The 19,600-nt window shown below is 35.4% G+C and overlaps 1 protein-coding gene across 1 annotated transcript in view; it reads left to right on the plus strand.

Annotated features, from left to right (window-relative positions):
* Tmtc2 (transmembrane O-mannosyltransferase targeting cadherins 2) overlaps window positions 1-19,393 on the plus strand; it is a 336,278-nt gene extending 316,885 nt beyond the window's left edge. The window contains exon 12 of the mRNA XM_090328335.1: window positions 16,761-19,393. Coding sequence (XP_090184461.1) covers window positions 16,761-16,940 — 180 coding nt within the window. The 3' untranslated portion in view covers window positions 16,941-19,393. The remainder of the gene's footprint in view (window positions 1-16,760) is intronic.
* The last annotated feature ends 207 nt before the right edge of the window (window positions 19,394-19,600 follow it).

Below are 19,600 nucleotides of genomic sequence, written 5' to 3' on the forward strand. Positions count from 1 at the left end.
CCTGTATCATAGTGTATGTATTCTTTGGAACCCTTTTGTTTTGTTGGGCTGTACTCTTGACCGAAGATGGTCCCCAGTATGGTTTGCTGATTTTTCCCACATAGATTCTTTGGACTCTTTATTTTATTTATTTATTTATTTATTTATTTATTTATTTATTTATTTATTTATTTATCTTGACATGTATCACACAACAAAACATGTTTATTTTTGTTGTGTATACATTACAGATAGATACAAGCTCGACAAGTCCTGAGAATATTTGGCTTTTGTATACTGTTGAGTCCTCAGTGAAGTAGAAGTTGCTCAATCACTGGAAACACCATTGAATTGCTGAGTAAATGGGCAAATTGCATTTAATTACAAATTAAATTTAAAAAATAACCCATTGATTATAGCCACACAGATTACAAAATTTTGAAAATTATAACCAGAACTGAAGGAGAAATACCCTTTTGACTATTTGAAGCTTAATAAAGTCATGTCAGTGACTTTCTTGTCAAACTTTTAATTTTGTTTTATTGCTATAATTTTTTCATTCATTTTAAGCATGCTTATACAGCATGAGCTACCTTAATGCGTTATTTCACTGATTCTTGAATGACCATGGTTCTTGTTCCCTCATAAACAGGTTTACAGTCTAGTTGCTCTTCACAAAACAACAGCAATCCTAGCCTCTTCTGCAGGTTGCTCCTTAGGATCCAGGAACTAATCTTGTAAAACTATTACCATCATAATTACCATTTAATTCTTCTCCTGAATGAACTAAGAAGTTAGCAAAGTTCTTAAGCTTCCATTCTTTGACTGAATTAAGTATGTGTCAAACTAAATGCATTAGAGCATGACTTAATTTCCACGAGCCATTTCAAGATACTGAAATTGGATTTAATTATTATATCCAGTGGACATTAAACATTTATGAGGAAAATGGCCTACAATTTAATTAGATAGCTAGTGAAGTATTCATCAGGTACTTTGTTTTAAGAATAATATACAATAGCAGGAAAGGATCAGGCCTCTGATTTCCTATATAAAAGAATTGGATAGACAGGCCTTCTTGTAATTCTGGAAGAACTGTTTTCTTTTACATTTTTGCTTGTTCAGACTTGAATCATAAATAGAGATGAGAGGTGTCTCTAGCTTAGTCTAGTGTAATACCAGGTCACTACTTAAAGTTTGTTAAACTGTAGGTACTATATTATGTTTTTATCAATGGGTAAAAATAAATTATCATTTGACTCTAAAACCATACTTGTCTTATACCATATAACCACCAAGTCCCCAACTCAGTATTGAAGATTTGTAAAAGAAATAACAGTTGGTACATGAGGACTGTTCATCAATACTTGAAACTATGCTGAACTTCATGTGTTCAAGGATAGTGGTTGCTCAGGTCCATTCTGGGAATGCTTCATTATCATATTGACAGCTAAATGATTGTCTAGCTTGTTGCTTTTTTTTTCTTTTTGTATTAACGAGCTTGAACAAAAAAGAAGAAACAAAGTTAAGGGAAGAAATGTGATATTAGTAAGTAGGCTGGTAAAAAAGCAATGAATATTCTGTTATATAACTTTCATGCTACCACTCAGCAAAAAAAAAGTCATAAAGCTTCTTTAAGATATACAAATGAGCTGACTTTACATGCTTTATGTTAGAAGAAGACTGGTACCATCTGCTTGTGGTAATTTCAGATATGCACTTTTTTTTTTTAAGAATTAAAAGCAGAATGTTCTAAGGGAAAGAGATCTTCTTAGTGATATGTGAGCTGATCCGGTGTGAATGGCAGATGTTTTCCCATGGAACCTCCTTTGATGTGCCACGAAGAGAGAAATATGGCTGCTTTTATTTATTTCTCCATTCTTAGCAGGTGCGACAGTTTGACAAGTGCAGTGGCTCAGAGTATCTCTCTTGGCTTCACCTTGTCTGGTGTGTCCTGCCTGATGCAACAGTTTCTTAACTGATGTATAAAGACCCTTGCATCATTATTTTTCCAAGCATGTCAACAAAATCTTGGCCTTCTAAATGTGTGACTAGAATGCCATGCATCAGTGTTTACATTTTATTTTTAGTGCCTGGCTCCATTTATAGTTTGCTCCAACATGTTAGGTTTGATCTGATCATCCTGACTCTGTGTGCTCAAAATACTTTCTGTGTGTATGAAGGCTACGGTGAATTTGCACCATGAATATATATTTCTTCTTATTGCTACAAAAATGGGGCCGTTGTTGGATCTTAAGGTCCTGTTGCAATCTGACAGCTCTCAATCAAACTGTAACCTCTCTCCATCAATCCTCTGTGCCCATACCATGGTCCATACCTGCTTTCTGAGAGTAAAAAATATTGTCTTGCTTATCTGTTATAAATTGGGTTTGTGTCTTCCCAAAATACATGGGTGTTGTCACATTAATTCAAATACAGTGGTGTTTGGAGGTGGTGCCATTTGCCAATCAATAGAGTGAGACTAAGGGGGTGAGATCATAAGGGGAGGGCCTTCTTAATAGGAGTAAAACCCTTCTAAAGAGAACAGTGCCAGTCTCACACAAGTAATCTTAGCTACTTGGGTGGTGGAGGCAGCAATCAGGAGGCACATGGTTAGTGGCCATTCCTGGTAAAAAAGGATTTTGAATCTCTCATTTTATGGTGACATATATCTGTTTATCCCATAAATAGAAGGATTATCATTCAGGATAGCTGAAGCATAAACATGAGACCCAAACTCAGAAATACTGAAAAATAAATGCCCTGAGGTCAAGCCCCAGTGTTCACAAAAGAGGAGACAGTGCCTGTCTTTGTGTGTCTATAACCACTGGAGGCCATGCAAGGATAGAACCTTCACCAAGGAAGCATATCCTCACCAGGAATTTGAGTGGGCTAGTACTGTGATCTCAAACTTCCAGATTCCAAGAACTGAGAATAACCATTGTTGTTAAGTCACCCAGTCTATGGTACTGTATTGAGACATCTATAGAAGGTGAAAGACCTTTAGAATGTGTAGGCCTCACCTAAACTTCTGTTTAATCTGTTGTTCTCAGGCTTCCTCGGTGCTCACTTCTGTCATTTGAAAATGCGAGTATTTTAATAAGTTCTGTCGGTCATTTTCACACTACACAAACTAATATCTCTCAGTTGGCTGCCATCCAATCAAATTTGTTTATTGAAAACCTAGAAGTAAATTAAAGAAGTCAAGTGCAAAGATTTAAAATAGTCTCCCCTAATTTATTGTTGTGACATCTGTTGAATCTTCGGTCTAACATATATTTGTCTGTGTTAGTATGGTACTTATACCCCTATATAGAGAGGCAGGTGAATGATTAATTTATATAGAAAAAGGCTAAGGAAATCAGTTTTTACTGTCACTTATAGCAATTGCATTATCAAGGATTTTAAGTAAAACTTAGAAATTTCTAACATATATCTGAATTTATGATTTTATAATGGCATGATTATTCTAGAGGCTTCAGCTCTTCAGAATAGGCAGTCAATTTATTATGCCTTCCTACTTATACTCAACAACCTGTATGGTTGGAAGCTCTTCTGTGTAATATGATTACACATACACATCTTCTTCTTGCCAAAAAATAATGAATAAAGTGTACAGTGAATTATGTGGCTCAAATCATACTCAGAATAGCAACCTACAAAGAATTGCAAAGTACAGGAACAGAAGATTCTATAGAATTTTTTAATATAGGTTAACAAGTGTAGACAAGCCCTTGGTGTTTGGGATATATGAGTGACGCTTGTCTGTTATATATATTCTTTTCTAAGTTTCTTAAATTCTATTCATCTTCATTCCTCTTGTTGTCTGCATGTACTTTAAGTCATCAAGTATTCTTTTTTTTACTGATGTAAGAGTTGCATTTAGTACTTTTACTTCAAAAGGATAAGCTTTATCCTTATTCCACAACAAAACAAAGTTCTGGTTGCATTTTATAAAAGCTATGACTATGACTTAGGTATCCTGGAATCTAGATTTTTCCACTTGTATGTCCAAAAAAGATGTCCAGCTTGGAAGTAGGATGGTTTTCAGTGAAAAGTAATTTCTGAAGATATATGCTTAATTTAGGAGATGCACTTCAAAGTGTTGTAAAAGTAACCTAGGGAATTACTCTGTTATAAACACTGGGTGCTCTCCTCACACCGCAACTGATGGCATTTTGATTGCTGTAGAAATGAACAGCACTCTAAATCGTAACATCATAAAACTTAAATGAGCATTCTATTATCAGGAACCCTTTGGGATCAGGCCTGTGTAGAAGAATAGGACAGAGTGCATATAATAAAATGTGTCACTGACAAATTGAAACTACTCCCTTAATACAGGCATGTGTCTTACTTGTCATCTGTATCTGTTTGTTTTACTCAAAGCTATTCTAACATCACAAATACTGCATTGAAACTGAGCATCAAAATGAATCATTTGTATTATCAGTCAGAATTCACTTTACCATTGCTAGAATTTCTGTACTATTTCTACTTGCTCTGTCTACAATTTGGAAAAGCTTTTCCTATGCTTTATCCTAGCTATTACTATAGTCAAAATATGACTACAAAGAATTATAATTTGTAAATAGATGCTTCATTGCCTGTGGTTTTTGTTTCATTATAATTTCCTCATTTGTGAGTATTGCATTCATATTCCATTTTTATTTAATTTACCTTTGAATCTTTAAAATTAATTGCTCTCAGAGGTTTCAATTCAACATGTCAGTATATGAATACTTGTAGCAATGTGATAATCTGTTTCACAGCCTGATATCCATAAGAAAATGCCTTGTCTTCTCTCCCCCAATGCTTAGCCTTACTAGATTCCTTGTAGATCCACATGATTTCTGCTTTTATAGCAAATGCATTTTTCTTTATCTTCATCTTTGAGAATGGAAAAACTGCTTGAAAACAGTGAATTTTTCATGTTTATAATAAAAACCTTAGCATATTACATGGGTGCATAGATAACAGTTTTAAATACATATTCAGTTTGATAGGTATAATTGAGATTATGAGTGTATAATTCCTAATAATTAACGCCAAAAGTTCACTAAAAATAAGTTGAAATCACATACATACGTCTATCAGAAAACTTGACAGATACTAGATATTCAACAAATGCTTTCTAAATTGCATTGAGATTGATCATCAAATTTCCCACTCTTGAGTTTGTCATTTCAACAAAATGAGACAAAATTGTCTTCTTTTATTTGGCAAGCATTCCTTGAGAGCTTGCTTTATGTGCTAGTGCCTACCATTAGCAGTAAAAAGACAATCAAAATTAATTCAAGGTATTTCTCTCCCTCTAGCCAAGAAGACAGACATGTATAAAAAGAAGTAGCGATAATTCATTGTGGTAAATGTTGAGATTAATGTATGCAGACAGGACAATGGGGACTGAGAAGTAAGCAATGAATTGACATTTCCTTTTTTTTTTTGTTTTATTTTAATGAGTAGTGTGCCAAAGAGAGAAGGAATAGGCAAAGGACCTTGTTAGAAGAGCTGTTCAGGACAGGAATGAATGCTGAAAAGACCATGAGACAGAAAGAGAAGTTTCATGTGACTTTTGCTGAGTGCACTCTGCCTGTAAAGGATTCCTAAAGTTCAGGCAGAAATGTTTCATAGGCAGAAATGTTTTGGGTTAGAATTTCAGATGCTTATTTTGGAATCAAGGAAAAAAAATGGGAGGCAAGGGGAACCAGGATGCTGGTAGAATTTAGGAATAAGACAAGATATTAGATTTATATAATGCTAGCAGAAATGGAGAGTGTTAAAGAGAGGAAAGACATGAAGCAGATAAACCTTATCAGATGATTTTCATGTCTTTGAAAAGGAAACAGAGTAGAAATCTATAGCACAAGAATCTAAATAAGGACTGGGAATTGTAATCAAAGTTAATTCTGTACTAGGCTCTATATAGAGTACCTGGTCCTCACATATACAGTAGTCCAGGATGTTGCAGGCTGTCTGTCTCTATGTGATAAGCATACATTCATTTGTAAGAACTTCATGTGAATCCTGTCACTTCAGTGCGGAACTTGTCCTGTGGCTGTCCAGCATTCTGTTATCATCCATTCCCTTCAACAAAAATGAACTTTTATCAAAGATTTTCCATGTGATGATAGCACATATTTCTTTCTTTCTTTTTTTTTAGAAACAGCAATAGCTAGACATGCCTATAATCTTAGCACTTAAGAGGCTGAGGTAGGAAGATTTTAAATTCAAGGCTAGCCTAGACAACATAGTAAGGCTTTATCTCAGTCCCTACCTTCCCATCCTATGTCCACCAGAGAGACAAAGAGAGAGACAGAGACAGAGACAGAGACACAGACAGACAGACAGACAGACAGACAGACAGACACAGACATAGAGAGAGACAGAAAGAGACAGAGAGAGGAAAAGCATATACAGTAGTTACTTGATTTTCAGATTTGAGAAATACCACAGGACAGGCAGTCCTCTTTAAGCCCTAGCTGAAAGAAGGAGGGGTGTTGTGTTCTTAACTTTCAAATAGTTTCATGTTGATGAAAACTCTTACAAAACTTACTCTGTGTAAATATTAACATAGATAGATCACTGATGGAAATGTAAAAAAATGGACACATTTATGAAAATACCACTAACTTGTCAAGGGGAAAAACTAATGGCAGAATAAGATGCAATTATTTCAACTTTCAGTTTGTTATAAGTAAAAAAGTTAGGCAGGGGCCGGGAGTTTGGCCTAGTGGTTAAAGTGCTTGCCTAGCATGCATGAAGACCCGGGTTCAATTCCTCGGTACCACATACATAGAACAAAGCCAGAAGTGGTGCTGAGGCTCCAGTGGTAGAGCTCTAGCCTTGAGAAAGTCCAAGGACAGTGCTCAGGCCCTGAGCTCAAGCCCAGGACTGGCAAAAAAAAAAAAAAAAAAAGTTAGGCAATATCAAATGTTAGAATCTGGAATAAAAAGAGAGCGGGTAAATATATATTAGTGGTGGTCCATTTGTGTACTCTGAAAGGCTATACAGGAAGACCTGTCAAATATCTTCTGCTTCTGTGATGAGAAATTCCACTCCTGAATTCTATCTCCAAAAGAAAGGAATCATTCAATTGAATTCCTATAAGAAAACAGAGCAGGTAAACAGAGCAGTTATTAAGGGTATATGAAAACAAAATTGAGGTTTCAATTCAAGTTGACAGAATGGTATGCCATGATGGTTGATGACAGACCAATGTATAAAACTTACAAAGCATTCAAAACTTGCATTTATTATGAGTCTATAAAACATGGAAGTGTAAAATTTGCATTACAGTTTTAAACAACAATTTCAAGATAATGGTTTTCTTCCAGAGGTGGACAGGAACAAAACCATGAGATATTTGGAGCCTTCAATTATATTCATAAGTTTCTGTGTACTAGCCAAGGACACAGTGGTATATTCCCTTAGAAGTTCATATGCCTAAAATAAAATAATTACCAAAAAAGACCCACAGAAAATTTAGTACATGCCTGTAATCTCAGCATCCAGAAAGCTGAAGCAGGAAGATTACAAATTAAAGACAAGCATGAGCTACCTTGTAGAAATCCTATTTTAATAAAACCAAGGACTAGGTTTTATTGGTAGAGTGATTAAGTAGCATGCTGAAGGCTGTGGGTTATATCCTCAGTACCATCAAAACAAAAGACCAGAACTGAGTATGGCTTCACTCTTATGTCTCTTTGTTCATTTGCTCTGTTCCCCATTCACCATTCCATCAGCTACATACTTATCAATGTGTTTTTTTCTGTCAAAATAATTGTATTTAAAATTCAAAGGAAAAGTGTTTAGGGATCAAGCCAAGATGGAAAAAAAGAGCAAGAGATAATTAGACATTTAATGTTTTTACTCTGGTGCTGGGGATCATATCCATTGGCCTTATGCATGCTAGACAAATACTCTAACACTGAGCTAAATTCCTAACATCCAAGAAGAAAGATTAAGAAATATTAAGGTAAATAACAAAGACTTGACTATTGGATATGATATGCTTATGTATAGAAAGGATTCTTAGTTCGCTTTAGACTATCAGTCATGCCAGTGAGTCAGACTAGAAATAAAACCTCACATATGGAGACTCAAGTGTCTAATAGTATCTTAGTTCATGTTATACTTCTTCTACATAAGCCATTATTGGCAATTTTAAGGATTTAAATTCAATATTATTTATGATATATCTGCCACATTAAAGGTACCAATAAATATAAAACATTTATTCATAAGTGATATTTCTATTAATATGTTCCCTTAATACCTATTCCATTTATTTTTTCATATATTTTTATTGTAATTAATAGAAGGGTTATATTATATTCGCCAAACAGAAAGTACATTAATTCATATACAATGATACCCTTTCTCATGTCTTGGTTGCCATTATTTTTTTAAATTTTTTTCCTATATTTTTATTGTAATTAAGAGACTGGTTACATTATATTCACCACATACAATGTGCATTACTTCATATATATTGATACCCTTTCTCATGTCTTGGTCCCCATTTTCCTCCCCCCACCTCTGCCCCTCATCTTGTTTTCCACCTTCCCTATTCAATTTCAAATAACTAAATACACATATATACAATATATCAGATAACCAGGTGAAATATTGTAACAATATGAGTTAACCAAGGGAGACCAAAAGAGATGAGAGATAACTTAGTACATTAAGGACAACAACCACTCATTATATGGCTTTTATTTCTATATCCTGGAGGTCCTTTCATTTGCATCATTCTATATGGCTTTATGTATCTAGGTTTTGTTCTATTGTAAATGTTTGCTAGCAGAGCCCAAGATTCCTACTGACAGTGAGGGAAACCATTGAGCCTATGTGCCTTTGAGTCTGGTTTACTTCACTTAATATGATTTTTTTTCTAAGTCTTTCGATTTCCTTACAAATGGAGTGATGTAGTTCTTTCTGAGAGCAGCATAGAATTCCATTGTGTATAAATACCACATCTTGTTGATCCACTTATCAACTGAGGGGCTTCTGGGTTGGTGCCGTATCTCTGCTATGGTAAATAGTGCTGCAATAAACATCATTGTGCTAGTGGCTTTAATATATCCTTGTTTCTGGACAATTGGGTAAATACCAAGTAGTGGAATTGCTGGGTCATAGGGGATCTCTATGTTTAGTCTTTTGAGGAACTGCCATATTACTTTCCATAGTGGTTGAACGAGTTTGCACTCCAACCAAGAGTGTTTAAGTAATGATCCATCCTGGCCACATCCCCTCCAGCATCTGTTGTTATTAGTTTTCTTGATCCTAGACATTCTAACTGGAGTTAGGTGGAATCTTAGAGTTGTTTTGATTTGTATTTCTTTTATTGCCAGAGATGTTGAGCATTTCTTCATGTGTCTATAGGCCATTCTTATTTCTTCTTCAGAGAAGACTCTCTAAGTCTTTGTCCATCTTTTAATGGGATGGTTGTTACTTTGGAGATTAGTTTTGGAGTGATTCAATTTTCTGAGCTGTTGATATATTTCAGATATGAGGCCTTTGTCCACTGTATGGTTAGTGAAGATCTTCTCCCATTCTGTAGGCTTCCTAATTAATTTACTAGCTGTGTCCTTTGCCATACAAAAGCTCTGCAGTTTAAAGCAGTCCCACTTACCCAGCCTTTCTCTGATTTATTGTGATTCTTGGTCCTTATTAAGAAAGTTTCGACCTGTGCCCAGGAGGCCTCGTGTATCTCCTATTCCATCTTGTAAAGTTTTCAGTGTGTCGGTTTTTACCTCCAGGTCTTTGATCCATTTGGAGTTAATTCTAGTGCAGGGTGACAAAGAAGGATCCAACTTATTTTTCTGCATGTACTTAACCAGTTCTGCCAGCACCACTTGTTGAAGAGACTCTTTCTTTTTTTTATATGTTATTTTTTTTATTGTAATTAGTAAAAGGGTTACATGATATTTGCCATATAGAAGGTGCATTAATTCACATACATTGATACCCTTTCACATGTCTTGGTACCCATTTCCCTCCCCCCCCCACAGCCCCCACCCATCTTGGTTTTCCCCCCTTCCCTATCAAATTTCAAATATCCAAATACAAATAAATTCAATATATCAGATAACAAAGTGAGATACTATACCAATATGAAATAACCAAGGGACAGCAAAGGAGATGAGAGACAACATAGTACATTAAGGACAACAATCATTCATTATATGGCTTTTGTTTCAATATCCTGGAGGTCCTTTCAATTAGCTTCACATTATATGGCCTTATGTATCAAGATTTTGAAGAGGCTTTTTCTTCCATTCTATTTTTTTGGCTCCCTTGTCAAAGATTAGGTGGCCATAGATCTGTGGGTTAATATCTGGGTCCTCAGTTCTATTCCATTGTTCTTCAGGCCTGTTCTTGTGCCAGTACCAAGATGTGTTGGTCACTATAGTTCTGTATTAGAGTCTAAAGTTTGGTATTGAAATTCCTCCAACGCTGTTGTTTCTGCTCAGAATTGTTTTTGCTATACGGGGTCTTTTATTATTCCATATAAAATTTTGGATTGCCTCTTCTATTTCTTTAAAGAATGACGTTGGGATATTGATGGGTATTACATTAAATTTGTAGATAGCCCTTGGCAAGATTGCCATTTTCACGATGTTAATTCTTCCAATCCAGAAGCATGGGAGGTTTTTCCATTTCCTCAGTTCAGCTTTAATTTCCTTTTTCAGGGTTTTCAACTTTTCATCCAAAATATTTTCTACATTCTTAGTTAAGCTAATTCCTAGGTATTTTATTTTTTTTGAGGCTATTGCAAAAGGAGTTGCTTTCCTGATTGTTGCCTGGTTCCTCTCATTTTTGGCATAGAGAAAGACAGTTGATTTTTGAGAGTTAATTTTATACCCTGATACCTTGCCAAAGTTTTGAATCATCTCAAGCAGCTTGGGGGTGGAGTCTATAGGGTTCTTCAAATGCAGAATCATGCCATTTGCAAAGAGGGAAAGTTTTACTTCCTCCTTCCGTACTTGGATCCCCTTTATGCTTGTTTCTTGCCTTATCGCTCTGGGTAGGAATTCTAATTCTTTGTTAAAGAGTGGAGAGAGTGGGCATTCTTGTCTCATTCCTAGTTTTAGAGTCATCCCATTTATTTATAACTACCATGGAATAGTCACCACTCCAGCAAATTCAATCAGGTAAGCAGTATCAGTTGAATACCCTTGGGTGGCAGTCTGCAAACTTCATTAACTTATTTGGTAGCCATTTTAAAAGGAGTGAGAGAAGAAATCTATTTAAAACTTCAGAGTGTGCAAACTCATTTGTTTGCAAATTATATTTGGAAGGAAAATAGTGGGAAAGTAATTGAAAGTCAGCCCCAAAATATACAGTATATGAATTCCATAATAACTACATGAGACAAACTTCCTTTTTTCAGTTGTATTGTTTATATACCAAGACTATACAACTCTATAAATAATTTTAGCAGTATAATTATATCCTTTAGAAATAAATAGTTGAATTAAGAGGAAATTAAGAAGCAAAAACATTGGTCAGTTATTGCTGGTTTCATCATTTTCATAAATTCACTAGTCTGTTGATTTTCCTTCATGAAAGAGACATGGCCATGGGAACAAATAACATAAAAGCCCAACTACATCATTGTTTTCTTTCTAATTAGAAGTACTATCAAATTATAACATCTTTGCAGAGTATTTTTTCCTTCCTCCTGAGTGTACTTCCCAAAGTTCAGCACTTCAGTCATGTTCCCATTAGAAACATGTACTCCCAGCTCTAAATCCTCATATGGTACGATTCTTTTTGTTCTGTAGATTTCTTTCTAAACCTACATCATAGGCTAAGGCCAGAAAAATAATGAAGTATTCGAGTCTCGTTTATTCATGATATTCTATTTGCTCATTTGGTTTGGGCGGGAGCCTCCAGGGCCTGGGAGTAGAATCATACCTTAGCCATCTTGTCCTTGTTATACCCTACTCTAGACATCCATCATTTAATTTTGTGTCTTTCTTTCAGTGGTGGAGAAATAAGCTAAAGACCACAGTGAAATTTTAAAGCCAGATTCCCTAGAGAATTGGAGAAAGACACTGACTGACTGTGTGGCTGCCAGTCATTCCATCTGATGCAAAGCATCTGTCTTGCCCTCTTCAAGAAAACGAGAAAGGTCTGGTTTGTCCTTTCTCATCTGTGAAGTAGTGGGTGGTGTCACTTCTTGCAGAAAGCCAGGAGCCATTTGTTCTGGGGCTGTAGTGCTGCTGCCTGCTTCAGTTAACAGGCTGAAAATTTTGTCAACTGTCTTCAATAAGAGACAATGGGTGAGAGACTAGTCAGTTACTGTGGTCCATTTTCTTTTCCCCAGCCCAAGCTGGAGAGCTGGCAGACAGCGAGGATGCTTACCAGTACAAAAGAAGCCTCCTGAAATGCTTAGAATACTACAGACAGTCTTTCGATCTGTTTAGCAAACCTTCAGCAGATTCTCTATTTCTTTATCCTCTTTGTCTGTCCACCAACATTTAATCATTTACAGCTCTCTTTATAAAATTTCATTGAACATTTACTCCCTTAAGTCATTTCATAACCAAGGGAAGAATTCAACTTTATGAGGGGATAGATACTTGATCTTGGTGTACTTTGTTCTAGAGACTATAACATCTTATAGGAAATTTCCTCATAAAAGGCGTAAAATGATACAATCTTTGATCTACAAGTGACCTGTACAACAGGGCTTCTCAAATTTTAATGAGCATTCAAAGCACCTGGGGATCTTGTTAAAATTTACATTCTGATTCAAGTAGATGAGGCCTGAAATTCTGTATTTCTGTCAAACATCCAAATGATACCAGTGCTTTGAACTCCAGTTTTCCTGGTTGAGGGGAGGAGATCTGGAAGTGTTGGGTCCACTGAGACTCTGTGAAGCCACCCAGACATCACTGAGGAGGGGCCACATATCAGGCTTGAAAACACAAAGGCCCTGCTTTTGGAAAGATAAAACAGCATCCAGTATGAGAGAAAGCTTTTTAACAATTGAGACTATTTATGTCAAAATGACTGTGGGTACTTCTAAAGAGGCACTGTACCTGTTACTTATGTCATATTTTAGCAGTCACCATGATATTTTAGGCTGTATATGATGAATGTTTTTGAGCTTTTATAAATGATAAATACTCATATTATGTTAACATTTACATTCAAACAAAAACATAGTAACTTGACCTTCCATTTATAATTGCTTAAACTATAGAATGTATTCTTATTATATATGTATATATAAGTACATAGTATAGCTGCAAATATAAATATATTGCTTAAAATATGGAATGTTTTTATTTTTGTTACATATATTTGTGTTTTGTGTGTATATATAGGGATGGAGAGAAAGAGAGAGAGAGAGAGAGAGAGAGAGAGAGAGAGAGAGAGAGAGAGAGAGAGAGAGAGAGAGAGAAAGAGAAAGAAAGAATACCAGGGCCTTGTATTGTCACTTGGATTTTCTTACTCAAATCTAACACTCTTATCAGTTGAGCCACATCTACATTTACATTTCCTTCTTTCAGCTTTTTGTGGGTTAGTTGGTGACGACAGACTCATAGACTTTCCTGCTCAGGCTGGCTCACAACTTTGATCCTCAGATCTCAGCCTCCTGAGAAAAATATGAGACACCAGCACCTGGCTGGAATGATGCATTTCTTTTCTTGTGTTTTGTTTTGTTGTTTCATTTTGTTTTGTGCTGTTGTTTGACCTCAAGTCCTGGGTGATGTCCCTGAGCTTCTCTGCTCAAAACTAGTTCTCTGTCACTTGAGGCACAGATCCACTTCCGGATTTTGTTGTTGTTTTGTAGTTAATTGGAGATAAGAGCCTCATGGACTTTTCCTGCCCAGCATGACTTCAAATGGTGATCCTTAGGTCTTAGCCTCCTGAGTAGTTAGGAACACAGGCACTAGATCCCAGCTAGAATGATGTTTTTAAAAATACGTGTTTCCTGTTTATATGTTTTACTCCTTAGGGACAATAATATATGAGCATATGTGAATTTCCTTAGGATCCCTTATTTTATATTAGCTTCATAAAATAAATTTACGATTGTTTTTATTTAAGAAATAGTAAGCTGTATGATAATTCAAAACTGAAGTTATTATAAAAGCACAATTATAATTAGTATTCAGACATCATTCATCAGAACAGGTTTAACTTCCTCCTTGTGTTTTCTGAGAATAATATTAACATACTAAATATTTTTTTATCATTTACTGGCAGGAAGTTAATTTCCAATGATATGAGGACCTCAGGCTGCAATTTAGAAATAATAATGGAGATTATTGATGTGGTTTGTTTGGTGTATTTCACCAATCCATTTCTTACAGGCTTCACCTAAAAATGACTGGTGAACCATTAAAGATAGAGCTGGGTTAAAAAATAAAATCTCAAATCCTCAGCATCCAATTCGTTACTGTTCTGGTGTGTACTGTTGAGTTGATGACAAATGAGAAAAGCAGAATGCTGTTATGTTTCTATTCTCATAATCTCCACGATAATCCTATATAGCCAGTACTTCTTGTCAAATCATTTATATTGATGTGCCCAGCTTGTTCAAGTGTGCACTTGTCTGCTGTAGAGCTGATATTTGAACCTGAGCCATCTAACTCCCAAACATTGGAGTGTTTTTAATAATCCCTTTGCATTGCAATTATAGGTGGAGACACTCTAGGTCCAGGCACATTGGTAACAGAATGACTGAGGAAATCAATCCCACAGAGCCATCTGTTTTCTCTCAGCCCCATCACTGGGCTTCTTCTATTTCTGGTTAGTTAGGAATCATTTCCAGCCATCTTTCTCCTGCCCTATTTCCTTTCTTTCAACTTAGGGTGGCAGGAAGCCTGAACATTTTTATCTTCTTTTGCATCTCTAGTAATTCAGGCTGTGAATACACCTCACTGTCCATTTAGTAGCTGTTTATTGGTAGTTGTGCCGGCCAGTATGAGGGGGTCATAATTCAGAAGTGTATTCAGGCATCAAGAAACTCAAGATAATACTGGTGGTGTGATAACATACTTCTTTTAGGAAGATGAAGTAGGTGGTGTTATTTTCGATTTCCAATGTGGTGTTTTTCACTGCCCATATAATTTAGAGCTGTGTTTATTTGAATTGGTGCTTAAAATTAGAAACTGACCATCTGGATTTTTCTTGATAAGTATGGAGTCATTCTGACCAAAAGCTTTTGGAATAGCTTATATTTGCCACATTATTTTGAAGGATAGAAGAAAAATACTGTAGGGAATTTGAAAAGTTTAGAATTCAGGAGAATTTTGGTATGGACATAGAGACATGATATAGACACTGAAATTTAAATTATAAAGGCTATAGTGCCACATAAAAATTACGAAGTTTTATATGTTAAACTTCAAACAAAAGGAGACTGGCCAAATGGACTGACCTTGAAGTAACTTTGAACTTTGTCCTTTTGTGTTGCATGTATTAAGTTTCTTTTTGATATCATTGTAATAGCATGCAAAGAAGTTGATATTATTTTAGTATTTCACAAACTTAGGAAAGAGCACAGGTCACAGAGATTGACCAGCAAATTAAACCTAGGTCTCTTAAAAATCCAAATCTGATCATATTTATTACTTATTTTTTCAGAGCTATTTCACCCTCTCCTTAGCATTGTTTTGATTCAGAAATAGTATTGTTTTGATTCAGGGTAGAGTCAGATAAATTCAATGAAAACTACATGCATTGTTAAAGTAAGGAATCATACAAATAATTGAGAAATTTTTGGCTTGCCCACAAATATGAAAGACAATAAATAATTGACATCTGTAAAACAAAAGCATAATAATAGCATAAACATTGTACTTCATCTGATATTTGAAATACTTATTTTTTTTGTAATTGTCAAAATATTAGTTATCTATTAGTCAGATTCTTAATTCAGAGATAAGGCAAAACAGACCAGCCTTTATGTGTACATAGGAAGCAAAGTATTTATTGTTAGATGTCCTTTATTCAGCTAATTTGAGAATGGAAACCCTTGAATTAGATTAGTGCTACATAACTAATAATTTTTGAATATATTTCAAAAACATTATTAAAAGATAATTTTTGTGCTGCAGTTATATATAATGGAAATCTGAGAGTAAAGTACATTTAAAGAATTAATACAGAATTTTTCTAATACAGGTTATATTCTAATTTTGATGTTATTCATTTTCCTATATAGTAAATATTCATCAGTAAATTTTTTAAACTAAAGTGGTTTTAAGAATAAGGACTTTGTTTAGGTAAAATAATTACCACAGGATGGAAATTCAGTGATGACTTGTGGGGGTTATGTTTTTAGTGTTTTTTTTTTTCTTCACATGCCACCCTTGGAAAGAGGGTAAAAAAGCAAGCATCAATGGACATGTGAACACAGATTTGTCATTTTTCATTTTATTTCTTGTGTTAGTGTTTATTAAAACAGTTAATCATTTCTATGTGAAAGGATATCTCTTTATAAACTCCCCCCCAAAAAATATAGATAGACAAATTTACTATTTTACCCATTCTCTTTCAGAGTAGAAAAACCAAAACAAACACAAAAACCTTTCTAGCTTCCTTTCCTAATTAACACACAAAGTACACAGCAACTGTGTGTAAACCATTGTGGTTGTTTTATTTCTTCTCAGTTATCTTCATCTAACTTGTATAAATTCCTGAATTTCTCCCATCCACTGCCTCTGGACATAAGTCATTTCGCCTATGAGGGTGAAGTTGTTGTTTTTTTTTTTTTTTTTTTTAATGGTCTGTCTGTGATCTTGTTGCAGTACCCAGCTGCTCTCATGAACCTGGGCGCTATTCTGCACCTCAATGGCAGACTCCAGAAAGCCGAAGCCAACTACCTTCGGGCCCTACAGCTCAAGCCGGATGATATGATCACGCAATCCAATCTCCGCAAACTGTGGAACATAATGGAAAAGCAAGGCCTGAAGACTTCCAAGACCTGACACATGGGGAGACAGAACCTTCTCTTCCTGTTTTCAAGTGGACTTCAGTAACACACAAACATTCCCCAGCCGTGCTATAATAAATAAAAGCTCATATTGGACTTTCAGATCTAGGGCAGGGGCCATCATGGTTCCTGTTAATTTCTGGGAGAATCCACTTTGATATTTGGCACAGCCATTAACACCAAAAAAGAAAAAAAAAGGGGGGGTTGGGGGTGTATATGGGAGACCTCCTGCAGCCTATAATTGTTATCCATTTGACTGGAAACCACAGCACTTAAAACCGGATCTTTTGGCATTCTCTAAAGGGAGGGTGGGGTCGGGTAATCTAAGTTACAGCCTTTGTTCATTCTGGGGAAACTGTATGTGAAATTCTATTGTTCCTGAAACACTGTGAGAGGAAGTCAGTGTCCATTCAGCCACTGGAAAATCAAAAGTGAAGTGTTAATGGGGAGTGAAGAGAGCTCAGTGTTTGTGCCCAGAGAGCCGAGGATGTCCTAACGCTGCTGTTTACCCTCTTCAGGATCACCTGCTTAATCCATTTCCGAAGCTTAGGGAAACGTCTGTTTTAATGTTACTGTTGTGTCTGCGTCTGTCAGAAGCTGCAGTTATGTATCCATGGAAGCACAGGCTCCCTTCTTCTGGACCTCATTTGTTTTTCATGTTCTGGGAAGAGTGTGAATGGGAGAGCCAGTCACACTTGACATCGATGTTTTAAGAGGAGGTGGAAAGGGCATACGTGTGTCCAGCAGATATTCTTTAAAAAATTATGATTATTATTTTAATTTTGGCAGTATTTTCCACGAAACCTCTCAGAATTCATGGCACAAGTTCTTCAGACATTAGCTTTTCAAAATTCTCATGCTTACAAAAGACAAACGGATAGGGAAGCTTATAAATGTTCTAGTGTCGATAGCTAAGTGATCCGTGATCAGGCATGCTTTCTAGATGACATCAATTAAAACAGCAGGTCTGCTCACAGGATTGTACAGTGATGGTGGTCTGAAATTCTGTGTTTTGTAGAAAGCTTCTAACAAGTGCACAAATACTAAGACAGACAGATTTTCAGATTTTCAAGGAATTTCTTGTATCTTATTTTTCTCTTCCTGGAAGATGTCATGAACGACTTACTTTAGGCTTCAGTAGAGTATGTAATATTTGCCTGAATGAGTCTAGGTTGCTTGTCAATTGCTTTTCTCAGTTGAAAACTATTTTTCACTAGCAAATTAGTATTTAATCTCTTTACCGATTCTTAATCGCTTCAGTGACTATTTCACGAGGAATACGCTATAAATGAGGTAGAGGAAAACAGATAGTGAACTTCTTTTTGACTTGCAGTCAAATGGAAATGCCAATACATTATCTACTTCTTTATAAATAAATTAGCTATACTATACCCTACGTATTTATTTATTTATTATTCCACCATGACATAATGACAGCAACAACAAAAAGGCTTGACACATCAAACCAGTTCATTGCAACTGAAAATTTACTTTTCTCCCCTTCCCTTTCACACACCATGTATATATGATCAATGTTTTCACTAAAAGGAAGCTGGACATGCAAATACATCGTTATTTTTTCCCATATTTTGTATGTTGTGTTTTTGTGTCTGAATACAATGGGGAAAGAAAGTAAGATAGTGTTCCTATGGTATTAGTCTCTGTGAAAAAGACAATTGTAGTGAGAGAGATTTTTTGATCGCATTAATAAGAAGGCCCTCCTATAAATGTGTGTATTATTTTGTGAATATTCACTCAAGGGCCAAAAGTTGATTCAACCTAGATCACTGTGTGTTGAGAATGATATTTAACATTTAACAGCAGCATAGCTATGGTCAGACCAAAATAGTGGGATGAAGTGTACTTATCATCTTCTAGTGCATTGGAAATTACACAAGAAAAAGAAAAAGAATTTAATATAAGGTTATAAAGATAAATTCAGTGTCTTAACATTTTTATTTATTTAAATATTGACTTATGAGGATTTTCTAGTCTTAACAATGTCTGTGTTTTTTTTTTTCTAATTGTTAATTGTTCTTCCTTTTCAACATTTGGTTCTTAACAGGTTCACTGAATGCAAAATAGAGGTACCTCATGAGACTCAGTTTCCAAGTATCATTAATAATTGGGTGTGGGTCATAAAATGCATGGATTTTTAATGTCCCTGACACTTTTCACTACAGGGCTGGATTTAGTAACTGACCAACTCTGGGAGGGAGGGATGGGGGATTCTTAGAACATGATCAAAAAATGTCTCCGCTCAGGGATTTATGGTGGATTATTGCAGACAGTGCTAAAAATATAGAGCACAAGACAAGTTTACTAAATTAAAATTTTATTTTTTGAGAAATTGTTATTTGTATAAATTATCAAGATTTGTAGGCTTTCCTTTTGTAGAAATAATTGTTTTATGTGCCAGAAAATTTCAATTTTGTTTTCAACAATAAAGCATTGATAACAAATGTATTGTGTAAGTCTTTTTTCCTTTTCTTTCCTCTCTCTGTCCTTTTCTTCCTTCCTTTCTTTTTCTTTTTCTTTCTTTCTGCTTTCTTTTTCTTTCTTTCTACTTTTTTTTTTTTTTTGCAAGTCCTACAATTTGAACACAGCACCTGGGTAGTGTTCCTGAGCTTTTGTTCTCATGGCTACCACTCTGCC

Source organism: Megascapheus bottae, chromosome 2 (genome assembly GCF_031878675.1).
Source record: "Megascapheus bottae isolate mThoBot1 chromosome 2, mThoBot2.hap1, whole genome shotgun sequence".
NCBI classification, from domain to species: Eukaryota; Metazoa; Chordata; class Mammalia; order Rodentia; family Geomyidae; genus Megascapheus; species Megascapheus bottae.